This window comes from Chrysemys picta, chromosome 1 (assembly GCF_011386835.1).
Source record: "Chrysemys picta bellii isolate R12L10 chromosome 1, ASM1138683v2, whole genome shotgun sequence".
NCBI lineage: Eukaryota > Metazoa > Chordata > Testudines > Emydidae > Chrysemys > Chrysemys picta.
The window spans coordinates 183,437,718-183,464,253 of NC_088791.1; the positions used below are offsets into that span (position 1 = coordinate 183,437,718).

Here is a 26,536-nt window from a genome sequence, read left to right on the forward strand (position 1 = left end):
GTTCTACAGGATGCAATTTGAGTTTTGTTTAACAAAAAAAAAAAAAACCTAAGAAAAGACTACATGCAAAATACTACAATCTCTTAAAAGAATGTTAAAGTTACAAAGTCTAATATTCAAACATAAAAGAGGCCAAAATTAAGGTGACTAGGACAACCATAAATTTGCCTGCTGTTCCATATGCATGAAGGCACAACCTTTAGTTATATGATCACACACTATTTTTCCAACAGAACCCCTGCCTTGATCAATATATAAGATCGATGGAGTTGTGAGAATGAACCAGGATTGTGTAGTGAATAAGGCTAGAGGACCCCATCTCATTTACTTTGGAAGTTGGAATGTGGGAAGAGAATGAACCAAAGGACTGTAAGAAGAGAAAGGATAGTCTTGTAATTAAGGTAGTTGATTTCCATCCAGGAGAACTTCTTTTGGTCCCTAGATCTGCAGCAGAATTCCCTTATGATGCTATACAGGCAAGTTGTCTAAAGCAGAATCACAATTGCAACCAAAGTTAATGGGAGCTGTGGAGGTTCAGCACCTCAAGCAGTGTGGTCTGAAGGAATGAGCCTAAGCTTGGAATCAGAGCTCATCCTGAGTTCTTATCCTGGCTTTGTCACATATTTACTTGGTGGCATTAGATAAAATACTTTGTTTTAGTTTTCCCATCTGTAAAATGGGAATATTAATACTCTCCTATCTCTCAGGCAAGTTGTGAAAGTAAATTAATTAATGTTTGATGCACTCAAGTACTTCTGAACATAAGCCTTTCTGGAGCTATGATGAGACAGAAAAGTTAGGGGGATCTTCAATTTTTTACTGGCATAGAAAGTTTTTAAACATTGTAATTTTACAACTCACTTTAATTATTTTCTTAACTTAAAAATAATCCCTGTTCTGGGGATGAGAGGTACCATGTAAAATTTTGGTGTGATTTGTTTCTTTTCGGGGGGGATTTGGTTTGTGCATGAATATGTGAGTTAGAAATCAGGATTTTATTATGGGAAACTGACTTAAGCCCTGACTTTACAGCAGCTACTAATACTGTAGAATGTATGACATACAGTTCAGTGGTTCTCACATAGATACCACATTTTGAATTGAGAACCAAATTGAGAAAATCTGGATAAAAATGAAGTAATATTAGAGATCAGCCCCTATTTTATGCCCCTAAACTTTTGACCATGTCTTATCTTCTTCCTGCATGGATGCAAACATCCTTAGGAGAAACAAAATGTATTTATTTGTTAATTTATTTATGAGTAGTTCCATATCTAAAATTTTAACATGAAACAGTCTTGTATTGTTCCAGTGGTCACTGAATTTAATAAACAGGAAAGAGAGATAATGGGTGAAATTCTTCACCGATTTGTTCCACATGAAATCACATTTACTTCATTGGGGTTACACCAAGGGTAAGACTATAGACTTTGTCCCAAAATAATAAGCAAATGTTTAGAGCAGGGGTCGGCAACGTTTGGCATGTGGCTCACCAGGGTAAGCACCCTGGCGGGCCGGGCCAGTTTATTTACTTGCTGATGCGTCGGGTTCAGCCAATTGCGGCTCCCACTGGCCATGGTTTGCCGTCCCAGGCCAATGGGGGCGGCGGGAAGCGGCGCGGGCGACGGATGTGCTGGCTGCGGCTTCCCATGCCACCCCCATTGGCCCGGGACGTCGAACTGCAGCCAGTGGGGGGCCGCGATTGGCCGAACCTGCCGCATTAGTAGGTAAATAAATTGTCCCGGCCCGCCAGGGTGCTTACCCTGGCGAGCCGCGTGCCAAACGTTGCCAACCCCTGGTTTAGAGTATTGAAATTTGTTAGCTTTGTCAAATACACTTGACACAGCGATGTATGTCACCACTGTAACCACTTGTGTTTGCCTTAAAAGAGTCTGTTTGGGATGGTCACAATAGACAGCAGGGACCACTATAGTTAGGGGAAATCATGGAAATAATTTTGGAAACAATTTTCTCACATTTTTCTTTCTAAACTATTCAACTATCAGGCTAAAATTTTTCATGCTTTAGTCTTTGCTTCAAGATGATTTGTGTGTGAAAGACTGAGCAAAATCCTAATAATAGTATAAATATATAGGAAAAAAATGGAAATAAGATGTGTGACCATCTTTATCTTAATCACTTTGCTTATATGTTCTATCCCATTCCCCCAACCTTTGTCTATTTTTGTATGTTTGTTTTTTATCTTTTTAAAATGTGTTCTTTGGGCCAGGAACTTTGTTTTTACAGCACCAAGCACAATGGGACTTGTATTCTGACTGAGGCTTTAGCACACAATAATTTAGCATTAGTAAAGACTCTGGTCCTGTAATGTTATCCGTGCATATGGACCCTGGCATCCATGTGGATTACCAGTTGTCAAGAGTCCACCTGCATGGATCTCTTCAGGATCAGGGCACCAGTTTGGAGAAAATTGTTTCAATAGTTTTGCAGTTATGAAAGGTTAAATTCAGCAGGCTAAAAGGTTTAGACTGATTCAAAGTTAATGTAGTATAGGGCATTGGTCTGTCTTAATATCTGAGTCATCTCAGGGTATGGCTACACTACAGGTACTACCATGAGCACCAGCTACACTCCCATAGGTAAATTCTTCCTACGGCAATAGAATGGATTTTTCTGTCAATAAAGGTAATTCATCTCCCTAAGTTGCAGTAACTAGGTCAGTGAAATAATTATTCCATTGACCTAGCCACGTCTATCCTGGAGGCTAAGTTGGCTTAACTGTGGCATTCAAGCATGTGAATTTTTCACACCCACTGAGCGACACTGCTAGTTCAATTTAAATTTTAAGTGTAGAGCAGGCCTCAAACTCAGGATCATTTCAATATCAGTGTTTTAAGGCATAAGTACAAAGGAGCAGAAGTAAAGTTGAGATTTCAATTTGAACATTTCATGTCTGCACACCTGAGTGCTTGATTTCTCTGCCTTAATATTACGTTAATGCTATTTGTTGGTTAGTTTTTTTCATAGGATATATTTAACTTGTTAATAATGCAAGGTCTGTATTCAATTTTGACCTACATTGTTTTAAAAAATAAGTCCCACTATGCAGTTCGTTTTGCTGTGTTGTCTCATGAATTTTGAAATAGTGCTGCTGATAATCCCAATGGACTAAACATGAATGAACTTTTAAAACAAAAAGGACATTTAAAAATAAACTGCTATTTAATGTTTCTGATGCACAATGAATAATATAATTTATACTTTTAACAGTACAGCCTCAGATAATACATCTTAAAAATGAAACCACATTTGAAAACGGTCAAACAACACTGATATGTGAGGCAGAAGGAGAACCTGTCCCAGAAATTACTTGGAAAAGAGCCATCGATGGAATAACTTTTTCTGAAGGTGACAAGGTAAACCAGCATTTCATGTATGTTTCTACAGGATTAGAGATAAGTCTAAATATGTATTGTCATTTGTTTTGTTGTTTTTATAATTGGAAACTAATGTAGAAAACAATTAACAGGCATATGTTAGAACTGGAGGATGCCCTTATGTTTACAAGGTCATAGCACTGTGGTATAAAAATCCTAAAAAATTAAATGAAAATATGAAACAAAATATGCTGTCAAATTATTAAAAGTCCAACTGTCAAAAATTAAACTTTTAAAGGTGTCCTCTTATTTTGAGTTCTTTAATTTCTTGGTGCCCATCTTGAGACATATGGAACCCAATTTTTAGAGGTGCGGCTCTCCCACAGCTCCCATTCACTTTAGCTGGAGCTTTCGGTGCTCAGCACTTCTGAAAATTGATCTGTAGGTGTCCGAAGTTGGGGACCCAAAAATTGAAGCAGCCAAAATGAAGAACATTTTCGGAAACTTCGGCCTAAATCTTCTGCACCTTTTCTTTACTCCTCTTATCTATTCTTCTCTCCTCATTTTTTTTCTTTTGCTCCCAACTTTCCTTCTTACAGCTCAGAGAGACTCTTCACCCCACTATAACTACAATACATTTGTTTCTACAATGTTTTCTTTCATAACTGAATGGGATGGGAAAGGATAAGATTCTTCCGATATAAACAAAAACATAAATAGATGACAGTTATTGTGGGAACAAAGAACTGTGCAGGAGGGGAGTGGTGAAGGGCAGACAAATATTAGAAAAAAGGCATAATTTTACCCCTAATCAAGTCAACAGCAAGACTTCAGCTGATTGCAATAGGAGCAGGAGCAGGGCTACAGGAGGGGACTGAGTCAAATATTTAAAAATTTCCCTTTCAGTGGTTTCACAATGCTATTTGCTTGCTGGTATTTTTTTTCTTTTTTCATATACATTTTGGAGTTTCTCTGCTTCATTTGAAGGGAGTGAGATGGCATCTTGATTGGTGGCAAAAATGAGAATATTGAGTACAGGAAGCAAAGCAGATGGTTTGTTGTAGCCACTCAAGTTAGAGATATTTCCGTATCCATAATACCATTACTGAAAAATAACCGTACAGTGATTCTGCCAGTCAGATTCTCCCAGAGCCAAACAGTGTACAGGGAATTAGTGAATGGAAGAAAAATGCACATTTTTGCCTCCTCAAGGGTCTGATCTAAAGTGAAAAGAAAATAATGGAATTACCTTCATTGACGTCAAGTGGGCTTTGCTTGAGGCCCTGCCTTTACTCCCTGCACTCTGATTGGATGAGATATTCCCCTTTCAATAAAACAATATAGATGAATATTTGCAATTTTATATCATAATCTTTCCAAGAAATATAAATTAAAACAGAAGCAAAAGACCAACTGAAATATTTTGAGTTAAATTTTGCCAATGGTAGCATCCTTCTATTGCACGAACAAAGGGCAAAATTTCTGGTGTTGGAATGTACCTTAGGATAGCTTTGCCATATCAACCAGTGAACTCAAATAAATTCCATTAATAGTTTGATAACTTTTTGTGCAATCTGGCCCTAAGTATTTCCCTATATTTCATACAGTATTATGCTTTCCATACATTGTGTGAAAGGTTAAAACTCTGTGTGTCATATTAATCCATGTTGCACCTCTTTCTTTTTAGATTGTGCATCAACCTAAAAAGGTAGTGATGAACAAACTCAGTTCAGCTACCTTTTGTATGCTTGACACACTGCATATAAAAGGTCAAAAGAAATGGGATTCAAGAGGGTTGTACAATTGCCTTTTGCTTTTACCATTGAATGTCCCTCTTACTTCATTCATTGCTCATCCAGACAATATTTGATGGGGCAGAGATTAAGTCACCGGCTTGGAAACTTGGCTATTCAGTTTGGAGTTTACTTAAACCTTCCCCAACTCACTTGTATTTGAACCTTATTACAGTGGCATGGTGGAAATTTCATAACCAATGGTGTGTCCTCTCTGTATCGGTTTACATTTACATTTACATTTAGATTGTATCCTGAAAAAGGAGTTTATTTTTAAAAAAGAGCTTTTATAGATACGTTACTTGTAACACCCAAATAAAACATTATGATCAACAATTCTGACCTGCATAGCATAGACTATAAAATGTCTCCAATAATTCCTGCATTGAGCCCAATAATTTATTGTTCAGCTTTGTGGGTAGTATTTATTTAGTCTGTTCAGGGAGCTACCTGCACTGTAAGTGAGGTGAGCCTACTCTGTCACTGATCTTTACTGGCTAAAAACTAATATTGGAATACATTGCAACAATGCATATTATGACTTTACTTCAAAAGTTCTAATTCCTTTGAAAAATATTAGCACATATAAATAGAGGACACTTATGTGATTGTCACTAGTTTTAAATTTAGCACATTTTTTGGCCTAGACTGCTGTGGTATAATCACTAGCTTAGCTTTAAGCACATCAGCTCCACATTCACAAACTGTGGGCACAAGTATGTATCCCCATTAGATTTCTCTCTCATTGAAAGACTCTAGCTAAATTGTCTCAATTGTCTCGTATTGCTAGCAAGTAGGACATTGTGGCTGTTAGCTTTATTTATTTAAAGTTAGCTATTTCCTTCCTTTGGAAATGATAGGAGTATTATATCACTAGCCTGTACCAGAAAAGAAGTACATTTAGCTACATATTAAAGTCTCTCAATAGACAGTATCATTTTTCCATTGGTAATATTTGTCAGACTAGTCATCTGTTTCTCATTAAAAAAAGAATGGAAAGATGCCACCGTTTTTAGCATTTGTTTTCACCAAGTTTATTTGTCAGCAAACATGTATAATGAGATTACAGGGCTTCTGGGCTACAAAATCAACCCAATATATGCTAGAATGTGACTCTTGGGCAGTAGTTCTTAACTTGTTCTGCTTGTTCTACTTCATGCTATTAGATGAGCTAAACGTGAATGAGAAAATAAAGTTTTTCAGTAATGACTCTTATACAGTTTCTTCTCAATAATAGTAAGAAGAAGAATACTGGTACATGCCATATATTTTTGGTTGTTTCTGGATGTGGTACCCTCCTCTTTGGCAGAACCTAATCTTAAAATAAAAAAAGTTACTAAGTGAAGTTTTTTTAATTTGATCCACTATTCTGCCATGGATAGAGTTTTGACTGTTGTACAGTAGTTTTTTTCCAATCTGATTGAATTATCTCTAATTGAGAATGAATAACTGAGAATAAATTAAAAATATGAAGGTTGCTCAGCATTTTTTATTTAGAATGAATCATTTATTTGAAAATAAATATTAAAACTTCTTGTTCAGCATTTGCAAATCAAATCTAGGTCCTAAAAATTTCATGGGGAACATTACAACTGTAGATTCCATCAGTAATATTTAGAACCCAGAGTATAAAAATGTGTTAAACTGTGAAACATATTGATATTAAAATTGCCAATAGCACAAGTGTTGTGTGTGTATGTGTGTATATATATATGTATATGTATATAATTAAAAAAAAAACAATTATTTAACACACTACACAGACACTTAGGACCTAATCCAAAGCCGATGGAAGTTAATGTAAAGAACTCATATTGAGCTGAATGGGCTTTGAATAAAGCTCTTGTTTAAGTAGATAAGCCTATATTATTACAAATGTATGTCATTAAACATTTGTGTTCAAACTATCGAAAGTAGTTCTTTAAAATGTTAGAGCTGATAATGAATTTGGTCTTCATATATAGATTCTTAAGCTGCAAATGTTGTTAAGAGTATAATATCTAGTTCCTCAGCCTTTATTGCAAGCTTTTGCTGCCCCTTTTACTCAGTCCAGTTTTGTAATTACAGTGCAAAAGCCTTATCAAGTAAGTAGCTTACACTTGTGATAACTTTTTTATTTTACATTAAAATATTTAATTGTTTTTTTTTTCAAAATATATAAATAGACCACTACAATTACTATGAAACTGAATTGATATGTATGTTATACAGTACAATTAAAATATACTGAGAAACCAAATGTGGTCCCTTTTTAACTCCTCAGCTTGTATAGCCATTCAAGAGGCCCCTTGAAGGTATGTGTGGAAAACCAGTAGACTGGCCTGTGATGCCCACGAAGCCTTTAGTTTTCCACCTACCCAAGGGGTCTCTTCAGGTGTCACCCCATTAGTGCGCTACGGCCGTGGTGGAAGGGTAGCCAGGACAGAATCCAGTCATGACAAGGAAATATAATGGGTATATCCTATATCGGGGATTGGCAACCTCTGGCACACGGCTCGCCAGGGTAAGCACCCTGGCGGGTTGGGCCAGTTTGTTTACCTGCCGCGTCAGCAGGTTCGGCTGATCGCGGCTCCCACTGGCTGCAGTTCGCCGTCCCAGGCCAATGGGGGCCCAGCCTACCAGGGGGCTTACCCTGGCGAGCTGCGTGCCAGAGGTTGCCGACCCCTGTCCTATATAAACAAACCAACCAAAACTGTACCTGCATTATAGGTGTTGTCATAAATATAAAGGGAAGGGTAACAACCTTCCTGTATACAGTACTATAAAATCCCTCTTGGCCAGGTAACATGGCTGGCACCTAACCAAAAGGACCGATAAGGGGACAAGATACTTTCAAATCTTGGGGAGGAGGGAGAAGGCTTTGTTTTGTCTGTTCTTTGTCTGTCTGTTCTGTGTGCTTGCCAGAGACAGATCAGGAAAGCAAGCAATCCAACTCCATTAGTATTAGTAAGTACTAGTGAAGGGATGCGTTAGCATACTTTTATTTTGGCTTGTGATTTCCTTTGTGTAAGAGGGAGATTTATACCTGGTTTTGTAACTTTAAGGTTTTGCCTAGAGGGGAGATCCTCTGTGTTCTTGAGTCTTTTGTTATTCTGTAAAGTACTTACCATCCTGATTTTACAGAGGTAATTCTTGTACCTTTTCTTTAATTAAAATTCTTCTTTTAAGAACCTGATTGATTTTTTTCATTGTTGTAAGATCCAAGAGTTTGGGTCTGTGTTCACCTGTACCAATTGGTGAGGATATATTTTCAAGCCTCCCCAGGAAAGGGGGTGTAGAGGCTTGGGGGATTATTCTCAAGCCTGCCCAGGAAAAGGGGTGTAGGGACTGGGGGGGATATTTGGGGAAGGTAGGGCTCCAAGTGGCCCTCCCTAAATGTTTGTTTAAATCACTTGGTGGTGGCAGCGTTACTTAATCCAAGGAATAGAGGAGTTTTTAACCTAAGCTGGTAGAAATAAGCTTAGGGGGTCTTCATGCGGGTCCCCACGTCTGTACCCTAAAGTTCAGATTTGGGAGGGAACCCTGACGGTGGACTAGAATGCATCATTAGGCTATAAATAAAGGAACATCATTGTTCATGATTAAGTTGTTTTAAGATCTTCTGATAAAATGTGTGCTACAGTAGGCAGGCACAACAGGGGTTATTTAAGAGTGCTTGTGGCAGGCTTAGATATTCCTTGCTTTTGATTTTGTTTGTTTGACAGAATCTGTTATTTCCACTGTTTGACCCACACAGTTCTTCATAGATTTTTAAGGACAGAAGGGAACCATTATAGTTATTTAATCCAACATCCTGCTAATACAAGCCATAGAATTTCACCCAGTGAATCCTTAATCTAGCCCAACAGCCTGCAGTTGAATTAGAACATTTTTTTTAAAGAAAAACATCACATATTTCAAAGAAAGACTCCATTTGATGGAAAATGTATCATATCCCTTGGTAATCTGTTGCCAATGATTAATTGTCCCCATCTTATTTCCAGTTTGAACTTGGCTGACTTGAACTTCTAGCCATTAAATCGAGTTATGTCTTTATCTGCTAAAAGAAAGAGCTCTCTAAAATCAGGTGTCTCCTCTCTTTGTAAATAACTGATCAAGTTGCCTCTTTACCTTCTTTTTAATAAGCTATATAAATGAAGCATAGTGTAAGGCATATTTTGCAGACAACAAATTATTCTAGTAACTCTTTTCCAAACACTCTACAGTGTTTCAACATCCTTTTTTAAAGAGTGGACACAGAACTGGACACACTATTCCAGTAGTGGTCGCCCCAATGCCATATACAAATATAGTGTCTCCATATTTCAGTTTGATCGTCTCCTCTTTATGCATCCAAGGAACATATTAGCCCCCTTTGCCACATCACCACTCTGGGAGCTCATGTTCAGTTGGTTTAATAAATTTAGTTAAGAGCTCTTTAGACACACACACACACACACACACACACACGCACACAAAAAAAGACTCACCAACCTATTACAAAACAATACTATTTCTATTTGCTCATAGAATCTGCCAGACATCACAGACATGGATACAGTACAAACAATATCCCTCAGTCTTGAATTAACTAACTTGAATATCCTAGTGATTTGTCATTTGAAAACTTATATTTATAGTTAAAGGAGGTTTATTTCCAAAAATTTGTACATTTGAAATTAAACCATGTTTTATGCATACAAAAAGGATTACATAAAACAAGATTTGGCAGAAATAATGTCACTTTAATATGAAAGGCCTTGAAGATTTAAAATATTTACTGCTCATATTACTGTTATGTTGCATGGTAAAACAATTGAAAGTGTTCATTCTGTGAAACTGTCAAAGAAGTCCCACAGAAGCGGCATACAGTACTCTAAAAACCCCCAAACCCACTTTTATACTTGAGATTTAGCTGAAAGATGCCAAAATTGTATACACTTCTTTTGGGCTTAGGCTGAGGTTAGCTTTGGAACTCTGTGGGATTCTGTGGATCTCATATTGGAGTTGAGACAAGATGTTGGCAAAGTGGAAATTACACCTTTGTTATGGATCAATCATTGCCTCCTCTATTTGAGGTCAAGAAACTGACCTGTTTTCATGATTTGCCCTTAGAGGATAGAAATTTCATGCTCTAATAAGAATATAACATTAGGGATCTATTATCGACCACCTGGCCAGGACGGTGATAGTGATGATGAAATGCTAAGGGAAATTAGAGAGGCTATCAAAATTAAGAACTTAATAATAGTGGGGGATTTCAATTATCCCCATATTGACTGGGAACATTTCACTTCAGGACGAAATGCAGAGATAAAATTTCTCGATACTTTAAATGACTGCTTCATGGAGCAGCTGGTACGGGAACCCACAAGGGGAGAGGCAACTCTAGATTTAGTTCTGAGTGGAGCGCAGGAGCTGGTCCAAGAGGTAACTATAACAGGACCGCTTGGAAATAGTGACCATAATACAATAGCATTCAACATCCCTGTGGTGGGAAGAACATCTCAACAGCCCAACACTGTGGCATTTAATTTCAAAAGTGGGAACTATGCAAAAATGAGGGGGATAGTTAAACAGAAGTTAAAAAGTACAGTGACTAAAGTGAAATCCCTGCAAGCTGCATGGGCGCTTTTTAAAGACACCGTAATAGAGGCCCAACTTCAATGTATACCCCAAATTAAGAAACACAGTAAAAGAACTAAAAAAGAGCCACCGTGGCTTAACAACCATGTAAAAGAAACAGTGAGAGATAAAAAGACTTCCTTTAAAAAGTGGAAGTCAAATCCTAGTGAGGCAAATAGAAAGGAGCATAAACACTGCCAAATTAAGTGCAAGAATGTAATAAGAAAAGCAAAGAGGAGTTTGAAGAACGGCTAGCCAAAAACTCCAAAGGTAATAACAAAATGTTTTTTAAGTATATCAGAAGCAGGAAGCCTGCTAAACAACCAGTGGGGCCCCTTGATGATCGAGATACAAAAGGAGCACTTAAAGATGATAAAGTCATTGCGGAGAAACTAAATGGATTCTTTGCTTCAGTCTTCACGGCTGAGGATGTTAGAAAGATTCCCAAACCTGAGTCGGCTTTTGTAGGTGACAAATCTGAGGAACTGTCATGGATTGAAGTGTCACGAGAGGAGGTTTTGGAATTAATTGATAAACTTAACATTAACAAGTCACCGGGACCAGATGGCATTCACCCAAGAGTTCTGAAAGAACTCAAATGTGAAGTTGCGGAACTGTTAACTAAGGTGTGTAACCTGTCCTTTAAATCAGCTTCTGTACCCAATGTCTGGAAGTTAGCTAATGTAATGCCAATATTTAAAAAGGGCTCTAGAGGTGATTCTGGCAATTACAGACCGGTAAGTCTAACGTCTGTACCAGGCAAATTAGTCGAAACAATAGTTAAGAATAAAATTGTCTGACACATAGAAAAACATAAACTGTTGAGCAATAGTCAACATGGTTTCTGTAAAGGGAAATCGTGTCTTACTAATCTATTAGAATTCTTTGAAGGGGTCAATAAACATGTGGACAAGGGGGATCCAGTGGACATAGTGTACTTAGATTTCCAGAAAGCCTTTGACAAGGTCCCTCACCAAAGGCTCTTATGTAAATTAAGCTGCCATGGGATAAAAGGGAAGGTCCTTTCATGGTTAAAAGGCAGGGAACAAAGGGTAGGAATTAATGGTAAATTCTCAGAATGGAGAGGGGTAACTAGTGGTGTTCCTCGGATCGATCCTATTCAACTTATTCATAAATGATCTGGAGAAAGGGGTAAACAGTGAGGTGGCAAAGTTTGCAGATGATACTAAACTGCTAAAGATAGTTAAGACCAAAGCAGCTTCAAAAAGATCTCACAAAACTAAGTGATTGGGCAACAAAATGGCAAATGAAATTTAATGTGGATAAATGTAAAGTAATGCACATTGGAAAAAATAACCCCAACTATGCATACAATATGATGGGGGCTAATTTAGCTACAACAAGTCAGGAAAAAGATCTTGGAGTCATCGTGGATAGTTCTCTGAAAATGTCCACGCAGTGTGCAGAGGCAATCAAAAAAGCAAACAGGATGTTAGGAATCATTAAAAAGGGGATAGAGAATAAGACTGAGAATATATTATTGCCCTTATATAAATTGATGGTACGCCCTCATCTCGAACACTGCGTACAGATGTGGTCTCCTAGAAAAGGTTCAGAAAAGGGCAACTAAAACGATTAAGGGTTTGGAACGGGTCCCATATGAGGAGAGATTAAAGAGGCTAGGATTCTTCAGCTTGGAAAAGAGGAGACTAAGGGGGGGTATGATAGAGGTATATAAAATCATGAGTGATGTGGAGAAAGTGGATAAGGAAAAGTTATTTACTTATTCCCATAATACAAGAACTAGGGGTCATCAAATGAAATTAATAGGCAGCAGGTTTAAAACAAATAAAAGGAAGTTCTTCTTCACGCAGTGCACAGTCAACTTGTGGAACTCCTTACCTGAGGAGGTTGTGAAGGCTAGGACTATTACCGAGTTTAAAAGAGAACTGGATAAATTCATGGTGGTTAAGTCCATTAATGGCTATTAGCCAGGACATGTAAGGAATGGTGTCCCTAGCCTCTGTCTGTCAGAGGGTGGAGATGGATGGCAGGAGAGAGATCACTTGATCATTGCCTGTTAGGTTCACTCCCTCTGGGGTACCTGGCATTGGCCACTGTCAGTAGACAGGATACTGGGCCAGATGGACCTTTGGTCTGACCCGATACGGCCTTTCTTATGTTCTTATGAGTTTGATGGGTCATTGAACTTCCAGGCAACCTGGAGAGGAAGAGGATTGAAATACCACTGATTTTGTTTTGGTAGGACTTGATACAAATCTTTTATCCCCAACTGTCAACATATAGTGGTGCCTGAATGCCTTCTGTGAGATTTGTTCTCATAGATCACCTTACTTTATAAAAGATCTTTGACAAAAGAAGTGATAGAAATATGCTACAGCATTGGTTGGAAATGTTTAATGTTGAGTTAAAACAATTGTGATGTAAAGAGTTTTGAAGTTTTATGCTATGCCTATGCAGAAGGTGAGGATAGATTATGTTGCCTTGACCATCATAGCATCTGTGAAGCACAGTTTCAGCTGGTGCATAGTTTAGTTTAATCTGGGTTCCTGACACTCAGTTACTGGATTGCATTTTTTCTCTCTAAAGAGTTTTCCTGCTACATTATACATCATATTGCTCAGATCTAGACTGAGCAGTCAACTATCAGAAAGGCAAGTCAATATCTTGAGGAGCAAAGGCTGAGTTTATTGTAGCAGTGGCTAATTTGACTGTCTAAGCTTCTGAAAGTTTCAGGAGTGCCCCTATCATGACCTATGAATAGTATCATATCCTTCCTGGCTAGCCAACAGTAGTAGTGGAGTGTGAGTTTATTGATGTTTGAAATGAACAGTTCCTTCTGAGATTGCAGGGTCCTAGTTTCTTTTAAGAAAGCTAGTGTGTGATGTCTGCTCAAAATTGTCTCTTGGTGCTGACAACCTTGCTAATTTTGATATGTCCAAAATGTTTTTTTGGGGGAAAAATCATAGAAAAAATTGTAGCTGGCTGCTCTAGGGTTTCTGTGGTCCTCATACTTTCTTGACCCTAGTTAATCATGTTAATGTGACTGGTCAGTGGTCTACCGCAAATGATAGATGAAGATCAAGATCTTTGTGCATTGGTGGTTCTTCTAGGGCCTGTCTGCTCCATACCCACTTAGCTGCACAGCATCTCGTTGTCGGATTTATAGACCTGTCCCAATCACTGCACACCAGACAGCTCCTTTTCCAGCCTCTAGGCCTCCATTCAGTCATTCCGGACTCTGGCAGCCTCCAGAAATCTTATGAGGTTGAGTTATCTGGGTAGATAACAGTTGAGGGATAACTGATGAGTTTTAACAGAGCTGGCTGAGGTGCTTTCTGGACTGTCAGTGTTGATTTGAAATAAGTCTTGTAACACTGAAGAAATTCCAGAGGAGAGTAAGCAAGCTAATGTGCCGACCTTTTAAAAGGGTAAATATACCTGTCACCCTGACATTGAGCTTGGGAAATATAATGGAATGAATGATGGGGGACTTGATTAATAAAGAATTTAAAAAGGGAATATAATTAATGCTAATCAACATGGGTTTATAAAAAACAGATCTTATCAAATTTGTGGAGAACAGGGAAACATCTGATTTAATTTTATGAATGAAATGTGAGTCAGTTTTCCTTCTTATCCTGCATTGTTGCCCACTGAAGGGGTTAACATCTTTCTTGAAATATGATAAGCAATGCAGCAACTGAGAGGAAGTCACCTAATGTGAATGAACTATCAGAAACTAGCTAACTAGGGGGCAATTACTGTAAATCCACAGATGCATAAATAAGACTGCAGAAATAGCACCTCCTTGTGGAAAGTTACATATACTGCTTTTGAGTGGGTTCAGGAGTCCCAGCAGACAAAGAATTGAGAATGCATAAAATGGGAAGATTGCTATAGAGAAGCGTTCACATTCACTCAGCCTTAGAACTCACATGAGACTTTCACCAAGAGGAAATAGTCTTGAAATCACGATTTGAGGACTTCAGTAACTCAACCAGGTGTTATGGGTCTTTTACAGGAGTGGGTGGGTGAGGTTTTGTGGCGTACTATGTGCAGGAAGTTGAGACTAGATTATCATGATGGTCCCATCTGGCCTTAATATCTGTGAGTCTAACCTTGCTGGAAAGGTTGAAAGACTTTGAAATCTACCAGAATCTCCATATAGAAGATGGGTGACAACTGGTAAGGCAGGCATGCATATAAGCTGTTCATTGTTTTCAAGTTATATTTTATCTTTAATGCTTGTGTTCTAAATAAATACTTTGCTTTATGAAGTCTGGCTGGTCACTGGTAAAACCTGTCATAGCCCTTGGAAGATAACAGGGCCACAAGTGCTGGAGTAACCTCAGGCTTGCTAAAGTGATAACAGTGAAGGGCAGGAGAAATTGCAGCCTACATCCCCATTCTAGAGGAAGAGGAATGTTGGTTCCCACCCCAAGAGAGGTGACAACTGGAGGCCAGAGATTTAGTGGGGGTGCTTCCAAGGAAGCCACAAAAGGGTCAGAGTTGCAGTGACCCCAAAACTTTGCCAAAACTAACTTGATATTTATTTCTGATGATATTACAGGTTTGGTAGATAAAGGTAATAGTGTAATGTAAGGATTGGTTGTAGACCGTATGCTATTTAACATTTTTTATCAATCACTTGGAAGGAAATAAAATCATTACTGATAAAGTCTGAAGATAACACAAAGATTTGGGAAGTGTTAAATAATAGGTTACTGATACAGACTGCTTAGTAAAGTGGGTGCAACCAAACAATATGCATTTTAATATAGACAAATATAAATGTATGCACTTAGGAACAATGAATATAGGCCATACTTACAGGATATGGGACTTTATCCAGGAAAGCAGTGGCTCTGAAAAATACTTGGGGGTCATGGTAGATATTCAGCTGAACATCAGCTCACTGTGGCCAAAAAGGCTAATGTGATCCTTGGATGAATAAATAGGAATAAACAGGAGTAGAGAGGTCATATTACCTATGTATTTGGCATTGGTGTGACTGTTATGGAATACGGTGTCCAGTTCTGGTGTCCATCATTCAAGAAGGATGTTAAAACATTAGACAGTTTGGAGAAGATTAAATGATTGGAAAACATGCCTTGAGGTGAAAGACTCATGGCACTCAATCTATTTAGCTTATTGAGGGAAAGTTAAGGACTGTTTCGTCACTATTTATAAATGCTAACATGGGGAATACATATTTCGTAATAGAGGGCTCTTCAATCTTGCAGACAAAGGTATAATAAGATCCAAGTGACTGGAAGTTGAAGTTAGACAAATTCAGACTTGAAATAAGCCTCCCCCCCCTTTTTTTTTTTTTACAGTAAGAGCTGGTTGAGAATTTTTCGACTGAACATTTTTCATTGTAAAATACTGATTTATTGAAACCAACTTTTTCTAGAAATACAAGTTTCCACAAAAAATTTGTCAGGAAAGGATTGTAAGGTCCAAGATGTAATTTAGAGAGAGAAAAAGGCAACCCAGTCCTATGGTTAGGGCACTCACCTGAATTCTGGGAAACCCAAGTTTAAGTCCTGTGCTGCCCAATTTGGAGCAGAGATGTGATCCTGGGTCTCCCACAGCCCAGGTGACTGTGCTGACCACAGAGCTGTAGAGTTAATGTGTCTCTCTGTGTCTCAATGAATATTTACACATAGGAATGGCTCCAGCAGGAGACATTGAGACAGACTAGATCAGACAGAGCAGGGACTTGAACCTGAGGCTCCCATACCTCCAGGGAGCTGGGCTATTTTCTGAGGTTTGTGGGTCTCTTTCTTTTCATAAAAAGTTATTTGTTTGGACCAAGCCCTAATTTAATTTATTGTTTGGCCTGATCTCTAAACTTACTTAAATACAAAGTTTACATTTTGTTAATACATTATGCAAATGAATGGATAAAATATCAGCCATTTAATCCTTCTGCTAATGCGCTAAATACATGAAATGGATGCTGTCGAGTACTTTATGGGTTGTAATATTTCATGTCATGTTTTCAATAAAGTTCTAGAAGCTTGTAAATGACATTTCTTTCTCTGTGTTATATGCAGTTTTTCTGTGTTTATGTTGATCCCAGGATATTGGAGAGACAAGGTGGGTAAAGTAATGTCTTTTATTGGACCAACTTCTGTTGCTGAGAGAAACGAGCTTTCAAACTTACACAAAACTCTTCCTTAGGATATGTCTACATTACAAAATTAGGTAGACCTAAATTATGTTGCCGTACAGCCACCAGAGTAATTAGATTGCTTTTGCCATGTCTACAGTATGCTCCGTGTGTCAGCAGTTCATGTCAGCACCAGGAGCACTTGCACTGATTTAACTGTCAGCATGGGGCATTGTAGGACCCTTCTGAAAGGCAGCAATAGTTGATGTAAGCAATGCAGTGTCTACACTGACATTATGTCAACCTAACTACGTCGACCGAAACACTATGCCTCTCAAAAAGATGGAATTATTAAGTCGGCATAGCAGGCAAATTGCATCAGTGGGAGTGACATATTGGTATAGATGCTTACACAGTTAGGTTAACATAAGCTGCCTTGTGGTGTAACAGTTAAATATATGGGGACACAGAAGGCTAAAGAACAAAATATAGCTGGGGGAGGTAGGGGCTAGTGGATTATAGATTGTTGTAATAAACCATAAATCCAGTGCATGTCCAGGACTTTGGAGCGGAGCCCGGATCTGGAGCGGAGCCCGGATCCGGAGCAGTGGAGCTGCAGGTTTTTGCCTGGAGCTGGAGCGGAGCCGGAGCACAGCTCCAAAGCCCTGGACACAATAAACACCCCCACCAGCTTTTGCCTTGAATATGTTTTAACTGCTCATGATAAACAATCTGTTCCACCTTGTATTTAGCTGTGACACTCTGTGTATGTCTACACTGTAATTAGATTCCTACAGCTGGCCCGCACCAGCTCACTCCAACTTGCCGGGCTCAGGCTAAGGGGCTATTTAATTGCAGTGTAGACATTTGGGCTCAGTCTGCAGCACAAGCTCTGGGACCCTCCTACCTCACAGGACCCTAGAGCCTGGGCTACAGCCCAGACTCAGACATCGAAACGGCAGTTAAACAGCCCCTTAGCCCAAGCCCCCCAAGCCCAAATCAGCTGGGACAGGCCGCCATGGCTTTTTAATTGAAATGTAGACATACCCTCTGAGTACATTTTCCAGACCTGAAGAAGAGCTCTGTGTAAGCTTGAAAGCTTGTCTCTCTCCCCAGCAGAAGTTGCTCCAATAAAAGATATTACCTTACCCACCTTTAATTTCTTTCCCTACAAATATAGGTTTTTCCCCCCCATTTACCCTTCACTGATGATTTTCCCTGTTACACTGACAGAGAATGAAATTAATATGTTTTAATTTTTAAGCTTTTTTTATGCACCAGCATCTCCTGTCATATCAGTAAAGCTTGGAAATGAATGTTAATTAACTGCTGCTACAGCAAAAAACATAATAACACAAAGTATTGGTTTGTGGACTTCTGTATAAGCAGCAGCTATTTTATGTTTCAGTGATTTTCATATAGTTTTTCAATAGCTATTGTTTCTTTAACTAAGAATGGATATTGTTTCTGAAAATGCATTCAGTTGTTACAGTCATACAATGAGCATAGGATAGGAGACATGAAGTAGTGTACTGTAAGGTATCACCGAGAAATTTCTGAAATATGTAGCCTTTCAGGGTTTTATCTACTGTAGGAGTCTCTTTTCCAAAATCTGCTGTCACCATGGGAGCTGTGATATAGTGGACCGAGAGCAGCATTGGGAGTGAGGGAACTTGGTTACATTCCTGACTCTGCCACTGTTTTGCTATGTGGCCCTTAGTGAGTCACTTAAACATTTTGTGCATCAGTTACCTTGTTAATAACATATCAATAATTGTTACCTAACCTTTGTGAAACAGTTTGAAATGTAGAATAAAATAGCGCTAGATAAGAGATGAGTGGTCCCTTATTAAGCATTATCTTTGCTTAGTATACTGACTACTTATAAAGCTTGTTCTGCTGTTTTTTAAAAAAAACACAGTATAATGGGGAGGAATCTGTCTTTGTTTGAGACCTCCTTGTTGAACCTCATCCTATAAGGTGAATCTGCGCTCGGATGCCATCAATGTTTTAGCGGTCCCAGCTTCATTTTGGGTCATTCTATGACCAAGTTTTTATTTCAGTGGTCTTTGGATATAGAATTCCTTACACATGTACATATGCTTATTGCTACATTCCACAAACCTAGCACAGGTGTGTACACAGGAGTGTACATATACACATGGTGAGGAGTTATTCATGATACAAGAGGGTGTAGGAGTAATAAAGTGACATTTAAAACATAGGTAAATTAACCTACATTTGAAGAAAAACTCCCTGAAACAGAGACTGGTTACATTCTAGAACATTATTTAAAGGCAAATATTTGAAGCCTCATTCCTTAAAACATTTAAAATTAAATTAGGCAAAGAACTAGAACATGTACTGTGAGGAATTATCTTGCATTGGCCGGAAGGTGGGGCAAGTGACCTAACAGGCTTTTTTTAAAATTTCATCTTCAATTTATATAATTCTCTGGTTCTACAAACAAAGTGCAAGTACTTGCAAGGATGTGACACACATGTCAAAGGTGAGGGAATTAATACTATAAAGTACTCTTTAATTTATTGCTGCTACAGCTTTAACCTACCTCATTGTACATTACAGGCAGCTGATATAATGTATTGTGTTAAGGCCCACACAGAAAGGATTGTAATACTCAGGCAAAACAGGATGAGTTAAGGATGGAATTACAATCTACAGACAGAGATTCAGCCTTAATACCAGGTACATTTCTGGTTTTCACAGTTTAAGAAGGATTTTGATAAATTGGAGAAGGTTCAGAGAAGAACCCCAAGAACAATTAAAGGACTGGAAAATATGCTTTGTAGTGACAAACTCAAGGAACTCAATCTATTTAGCTTAACAAAGAGAAGGTGAAGGGGTGACTTGATCACAGTCAATAAATACCTATACAGGAAACAGAAATTTGATAATAGAGGACTCTTCAATCTTGCAGACAAAGGTACAAGATTCAATAGATGGAAATTGAAGCTAGACAAATTCAAACTGGAAATAAGATGTACTTTTTTTAACAGTGAAGGTAATGAACAACTTACCAAGTGTTGTGGTTACCATCACTAGAAAATTTTAAATCAAGATTGATTTTTCTCCTCTAAAAGATAAGCTCTAGTTCGAAGAGGAATTAATTTATAGAAATGTCCTAAGCCTGTCTTATAACAGGAGGTCAGACTAGATGTTTGCAGTGGTCACTTCTGGTTTTATAATCTATGAATCTTAACTTATAATTTATTTGGTTTCCCATTTTTTATCATAATCTTAATATTTCTTTGAACATAACATTCACTTTTTATAGTAATAAAAAAGAGGAAATCTTTAGTGTTGAAATTTGCATTAAAAAAACCATAATAGCCCAATAACATTGCTATGAATATGTGTAGACTAATTTTATGTGAAGGAGTATTGTTTAACCAATATATTTCAGTAGCCCCATTTGGAGTTCTGGTCTGTTGATCAAATACATATTTTTAATGTCTGTTAATTTTGGAAACATGCAAATGCATAAGCAGAAACTATAATGACTCTGTTTATGAGCTTTTATTCTTTAGCAAGTAAACAGTAGTTTAGTATGTGTATTGATTCTGAAAACATATTTCCAGTATGAAATATATCCAGTTACTTAAGTCCAGATGTTCCAACACTTATTTTGAGTAGTATCTTACAGGTTCCGACTAACTTCAATAAGACTATGCATATTGTAAGTGTCTACTCAATGTGAGTTATAGCAGAATCTGGTCCTTAAAATTATTGTAGATATTTGATATGCTCAATTGAAATAATTCTGAGACTCATGGAAATTCTGTGTTCTAGAATTACTGAACTTATTCAACAAAAGTACTCTGCTCACATTGTGAACATTTCTGATTTTTTTTTAAATTACTGTATATACATTGGACATTAATAATTTATTAATTGTCACTATTTTTGGCTATTTTATTTGTTAAAATACCCAAAGTAATCAAACCATATTACAGAGGAGTCATTTACCAAAGTGGGGGGCAAAAGTGTTTCTTAAACCTTTTTTTTGCTTTAGCAACACTCATGTAATTTACATTTGAACAAACACATTCTTTTGAGAGTTGTTTGAGTAACTACGTTTCTGGACTTTGGGAAGTTGTAGTACAAAAAGAAGTTTTATTCTAAGACGTAAACCACAAAGAAGAATGGCATATAATGGGAACACTGCATAAACTTAACTATAGCAATATTATCTGACACTGAAATTAATTTCAGAATGGTGAAACTTGGCAGTTTCACATAGAGAAGGACACATGCAAACATTCTCTTCAGTTCACTTGTTGTTTTTCCAGTTCCTAGGCTGAATACATGATGATTGCTTCTTTGAACTCAATTCAATAATAAAAAGTCTCAGTGCATCTAATGGGTTCTGGTGCTTTAATCAGGTCGATCAGAGAAAATTGTAAAGATGTTTGTTTATTTACACCAGAAGAATTCCACTTCAGTTTTCTGTGCTGCTAGGCTGCAACCTCCCCCTTTCAACATGGGATAACATTCACTCGTGGTGCTATCAGAGCTGACTTCTGTTTACATGAGTGGGAGGTGCATCCACTTATACCAATGCTGAATCTTGCCCATGGACTCCGTTACCCAGGGTTATCAGAACCCCCAACAGGAACAACTTAAGTATTTCACTCCAGGCGGTGTAAGGAAGAAATCAACAGGAACTCAGCAATTCTGTCTGATCAAGGAACAATGCAAGTAAGCATGCTCTTGCCTAACACTGCAGGTTATTAGATTTAAGCACACACAGACATAAGCAATAGGCTTAGAACATCCCAGATATTTACATATATTCTGAGATGGTATTGAGTAATCGACAAAAGGTCAGTGCTGACCAAATGCCACCCTGCCGGGGAGTAAATATCTCAGGAAAATGTCTCTCCCAGGATAGCTCCCGAGGACTGCTCCCAAATACACTCTGTTATCTGAACTTTTTATAGCTAACTTCTACTAAACACAAAGGTCAGACTGACCCTAATAAATCATCACTTTTCCTAACTTTCAATAAACTTTTCCTATCAGAGGCGTCTAGACTCAAGGTTGTCCATCCACATATCTTCTTTCATTCTCAGTTAATTACTTTTTCCTCCCCTCCTCCCATACTGATTAAAACTGCCAGTAATTATGACCTTGCTTCTGAAACCCTCTCTCCAAATTAACCCTTAACTATTTGGTGTTCTATTTCATTAATTCATGGTGTCTGATTCCACGTAATATGGTTGCAATTAGCTTTATCACATTCCGGGATATATGCCTCAAATCTAGAGTAACAACTCGACCAATCTGATTATCATCTATAGCACATAGGGTCTTTACAGTGATGTTAACTACACTCAGTTGAGCATGTTCAGGAAATCTCCCTCAGTGTTCTTATATGGGTTATGACTTTTCTGTGATGGGCCCTTTGCTGTTGTCAGCCGGGAGGTGGAGTGTTGCAAGTCTCACAAATGTGTTATGAGTAATGTGAGTTTGGCCTCTGCTGCAGGAGGTCTCATGACAACATGTTAAGGTCCTCTATATATGATTTAGGAGAAACTTAGAGAAATGGTGCACTGCACTATAAAATGGAAAACAGAGTTCTAGTCCCAGTACTTTTTTTGACATTTTGTTAACATTGATGTGCCCTTCACAACACTTCTATTAACTAAAACCTCATACTGGTGCCTTTAAGTAAGTAATTTTCATTCAGACATTTTACAGGTAGGATAATGCAGAGTTTTCACTGGGAAGCTAAAGATAGATCTGTGAATAGAACCCAAGCTTTTAACATAACAGAGCCAAGTCTCATCTGCTTTGCCACATTGCCCTTTAGAAGGATCATGACAAAGGCACTAACACAGTTTGGCACTGTGTTATGTTCTAATGGCTAGATGACTTTCAGAGGTTTATGACTATTACTGTCTCCAGGCTAGCATATGTAGGTCTTTACCTCAAGTGGTATCAGCTCAAGCTTTTACATCCAGAGGTCATGGGTTCAAACCCTGGAAATGATCCAAACAGGAGTGAGATTGTATGTGGCTGCTGTCCATTATCACTGGAACACACTTTGATCCCAGAGTCAGGAATAGACATCAGGAATCCTGATGCCCAACATTTCATTGCTGTCTAGAGATAATTGTGTAACCCACAAGCCACAACCCACAAAGGAGGTTGATGGGTCTCCCAACATGAACTGATCCACATAGCAGATAATAGCATGCTTTCTCCCACACAAGTTATTCCTACATGTCACGGGGTCAACACATCACTGTTAGAGCCTGAGTCCTTGTCACTCTGGGGATTAGCTCTTTCCAGGTACTGTGCCCTCCTCTGGCGGCCTCTTGATGTATCATCCCTCTCGCTCCAGGAGCTGCAGTTTCCATTTTGTGACTTGGCCCTCCAGCCAGGTCACTGCATGTTTTCCCCTTCTGGGGCATCAGATTATTTCAGGGTAACTGGTCCAGGCAGTCTGCTCTCCTTTACCTGGTCTGCACCACTTCCCCAGTGGGTGGGAGGGAAACCTGGGCCTGCCCTCTGCTCCAGATTCCAGCTCAGGGGCCCTCTCCTCAGCAGCCAAGAATCTGCCCTGTCCCACACCTTGCTGCCTTTCCCCTGAGCCTTTCTGGTTCTCCTCCTTCTCTGGGTTTGCCAGGCTCCCAACTTCCTCCTCCCAGGGAGTAACTGTGGGCTACCTATCCTAGACCCAAACACACCTCCCTTCTCCCATGGAGTGACTACAAAGTAGCCCCCTTCTGCTCTCAGCTCTTGGACTTTATACAGGACCCTTCTATTCCTCCCCAGCTGAGCCTCATTTAATCAATTCCTGCTCCCTGGCTTCTCCTCCAGATGCAGTCTGGGAAGTTAATTGGCCCACCGGGCCACCTTAACCCATTCAAGCCTTGTATGGGGTGGACACCCTATCACACACTGCAGCTGACGTCAGTCTGAAAGTTATGGGTTCAAACTTGTGTGTAATACACACACACACACACACACACAAGTTTGAACCCATAACTTTCAAATTTATGTATATGGAATATATAAAAATCAGACTAAGGACCCTGGAATAATTGAAATGGTGGGGTGACTTTATATTGCAAAATACTGTGTTTAGAAGTGAGTTTGGAGATTTTGTTAATATTTGTCTTAATTTAGTTTCAGTAAATGCATTTTGGTTAATAGGAGGTATTTGTTCAAGAAGAGGGTGAGGTGCTTTAATGTAAGGTATGTTTGGGGCTGAGTGCCAGGTGTAAGAGATTTTTCTTGTGTGTCCAGAAAGTGGAAGATCTTGTCTGCATAAACTTCAAAAGGTCTGAACTTGATTTAATAAATTTATTCATTCTTGACAGTCTAGCTTTAGCATTTATAAATGACTGGATGCCTTAGTGCATTGCTAGTGCACAGCAGAGCCTTTGACTGTAGGACAGCAGTGAGAATCAACAGAGATTAAAAACTGTTCCAATCCAATGGATGTTTATATGGGATGAGTTTGGTGGGTCCAGTTCCAGCTCTCTCATCACAAACTTAGCACTTTTCTTTGCATTAGATTGTAAACTGCTCAGGTTGGGATGTCCCTTACTATGTGGCTGTCCAATGCCTAGTGCAATGGGGACAAGATCTTGTTTGGTCCCTAGAGTGAAACCTCCTATAGCAGGAGGCAAAATCTCTCTGCTCACAGTAAAATTGCAAAATTTGGTAACATGGTAATTGACACACACACAGACACACACTGGGGATATGTCTTTGTCCAAACTGTGTGCTCCTCCAGATCCATCACCTTTCCCCAATCTCTTAGTTTATAAGATCAACTATGACCTTTTTAATTTTACATGCCAGCAATCTGGTTCTGTTATAGGCTCTTCATTTCCAAAAAGGTTCCTGGTTCCTAGTAAACCTAACTCTCTCCTTCCAACACCATTGTCCCATCCACTCATTGAGACTCACTTCTGCCTGTCTAACTGGTCCTGTGCATGGATTTGGAAGCATTTCAGAAAATGCTGACATGGAGGTCCTGGAATTTAATGTGTTAGATAGCAGTCTACGTTTGGCCTCCAGGAACTTTCTCCTGTCTTTTCTTATGTCACTGGTATCTATATGTACTGTCACCACTGGCTCCTGTTCAACACTGTAGATAAGTCTGTGTAGATGTCTCATGAAGTCTGCACCTTCTCACCCAGCAGGCAATTCACCATGCAGTTCTCCTGGTCATCACAAAGCCAACTATCCTTGTGTCTAATAATTGAATCCCCCATTACTATTACCTGTCTCTTCCTAATGTTGGGGTCCCCCAGTGCGAGAGGATACCATGACCTCATCTGGAAGGGGAGTCTCAATTATGGGATTGTTTCCCTGTGCTCCAGCTTGATGTTCTGATTCCCCAAGACTTTTGTTGTCCTCAACAGCACAGAGACTGACAGAATGGGGGTAGGACCACTCTACCATGCCCCTGAAAGTTTCCTCTGTGTGCCTCTCTGTTTCCCTTAGCTCTTTCAGTTCAACCACTCTGGTCTAAAGCGCCAATATTTGGTTTCTGAGGGCCATGAACTGCTTGCACCAAATACACACATATGCCACCTGCCCACAAGGCAAGTAATCATACATACTTCAATGAGTGCAGTAAACTGGATTGCCCCAATTCTGCTGCTGGAGTTCTACTTTTTATTCTTGTAGGTGTTTTTAGCTGTTTGGTTGGGGTGTTTTTGGGAGGGGTTATTGGCCTAAGTTTAAAGTAAGTTTGCTAGATGAGTTTGTCTTTCACACATCCTCTCTAAACTCCCTTGCAAATCTCCCATGTTGACTAGCACATCTGGTTGTTTAGGACCCGTCTTTTTAAACTCCTGTTCTCACTGAGCTAGTCCCGCTTCCTTGTTGCGCGCTCTCTCTCTCTCTCTCTCTTTCTCTAGAAAGAGAGAGAGAGAGACAGTAAAAGAAAGTCATCAAATCCATGAGATTTCCAAGAGATGCACTGAATGTGCTTTTATTTCTTCACACAATGCATTCTTGCCACAGGATGTGTTGAGGCCAAGAATTTAGCAAGATTCAAAGAGGAATTGGACACTTATTTGGATAAAAAATATTCAGAGTTACAATTGTTAATGCTTGCAATTTTTGAAGGGGTATAAAACATCAGGTTTCAGGGTTCAAACCAATCTCTAACAGTTAGGGATTAGGATAAAACCTTCCTGGAGACAGATTGTCCCACATTTGTCCACTGGGGAGTTGCATGCACCTATCCCTGAAGCCTCTGTTGCTTGCCACTGTCAGATAGGATACAGGACCACAATTTCAATATGTAACTAAAACTAAGTGTGATGTGGTGTGCATTAACAAAACATTTTAAAAATAGAAAATGCCTTACACTGGGATTAACTAGTTTTTCCCTTGGTGGTAAAAAAAACATGATTTTACCTGATATAAAAACTCCTCTGTAGATACCATGACATACCTGGTTTGTGCCCCTCCAACTCTGTGGCAAGAGGAAAGAGGAGTGGAGGAAGAGTTTGCTGAGGCTGCAGCACTCAGCAGCAATAGGTCCTGCTTTCTGTTGTCTGTCAGCCAGTTGAAAGTTCAGAGAAGAAAAAGCAGGCTGAAAGATGGAGAGGGATTTGTCCCTTCACCCACTCATAATTGCACCAATGTTCCACAGCTCTCAGCATTTCCAAGTATTTTATTAGCTTATCTGTGGGGTGAGGAGATGTGCC

At 38.9% G+C, this 26,536-nt stretch overlaps 1 protein-coding gene across 2 annotated transcripts in view; it reads left to right on the forward strand.

Annotated features, from left to right (window-relative positions):
- Positions 1-26,536, forward strand: part of NCAM2 (neural cell adhesion molecule 2) — a 514,501-nt gene that overhangs the window by 326,273 nt on the left and 161,692 nt on the right. For both annotated transcript variants that reach the window (XM_005289286.4, XM_065576283.1), the window contains exon 8: positions 3,232-3,377. In XM_005289286.4, the coding sequence (XP_005289343.2) occupies positions 3,232-3,377 (146 nt within the window). The remainder of the gene's footprint in view (positions 1-3,231; positions 3,378-26,536) is intronic.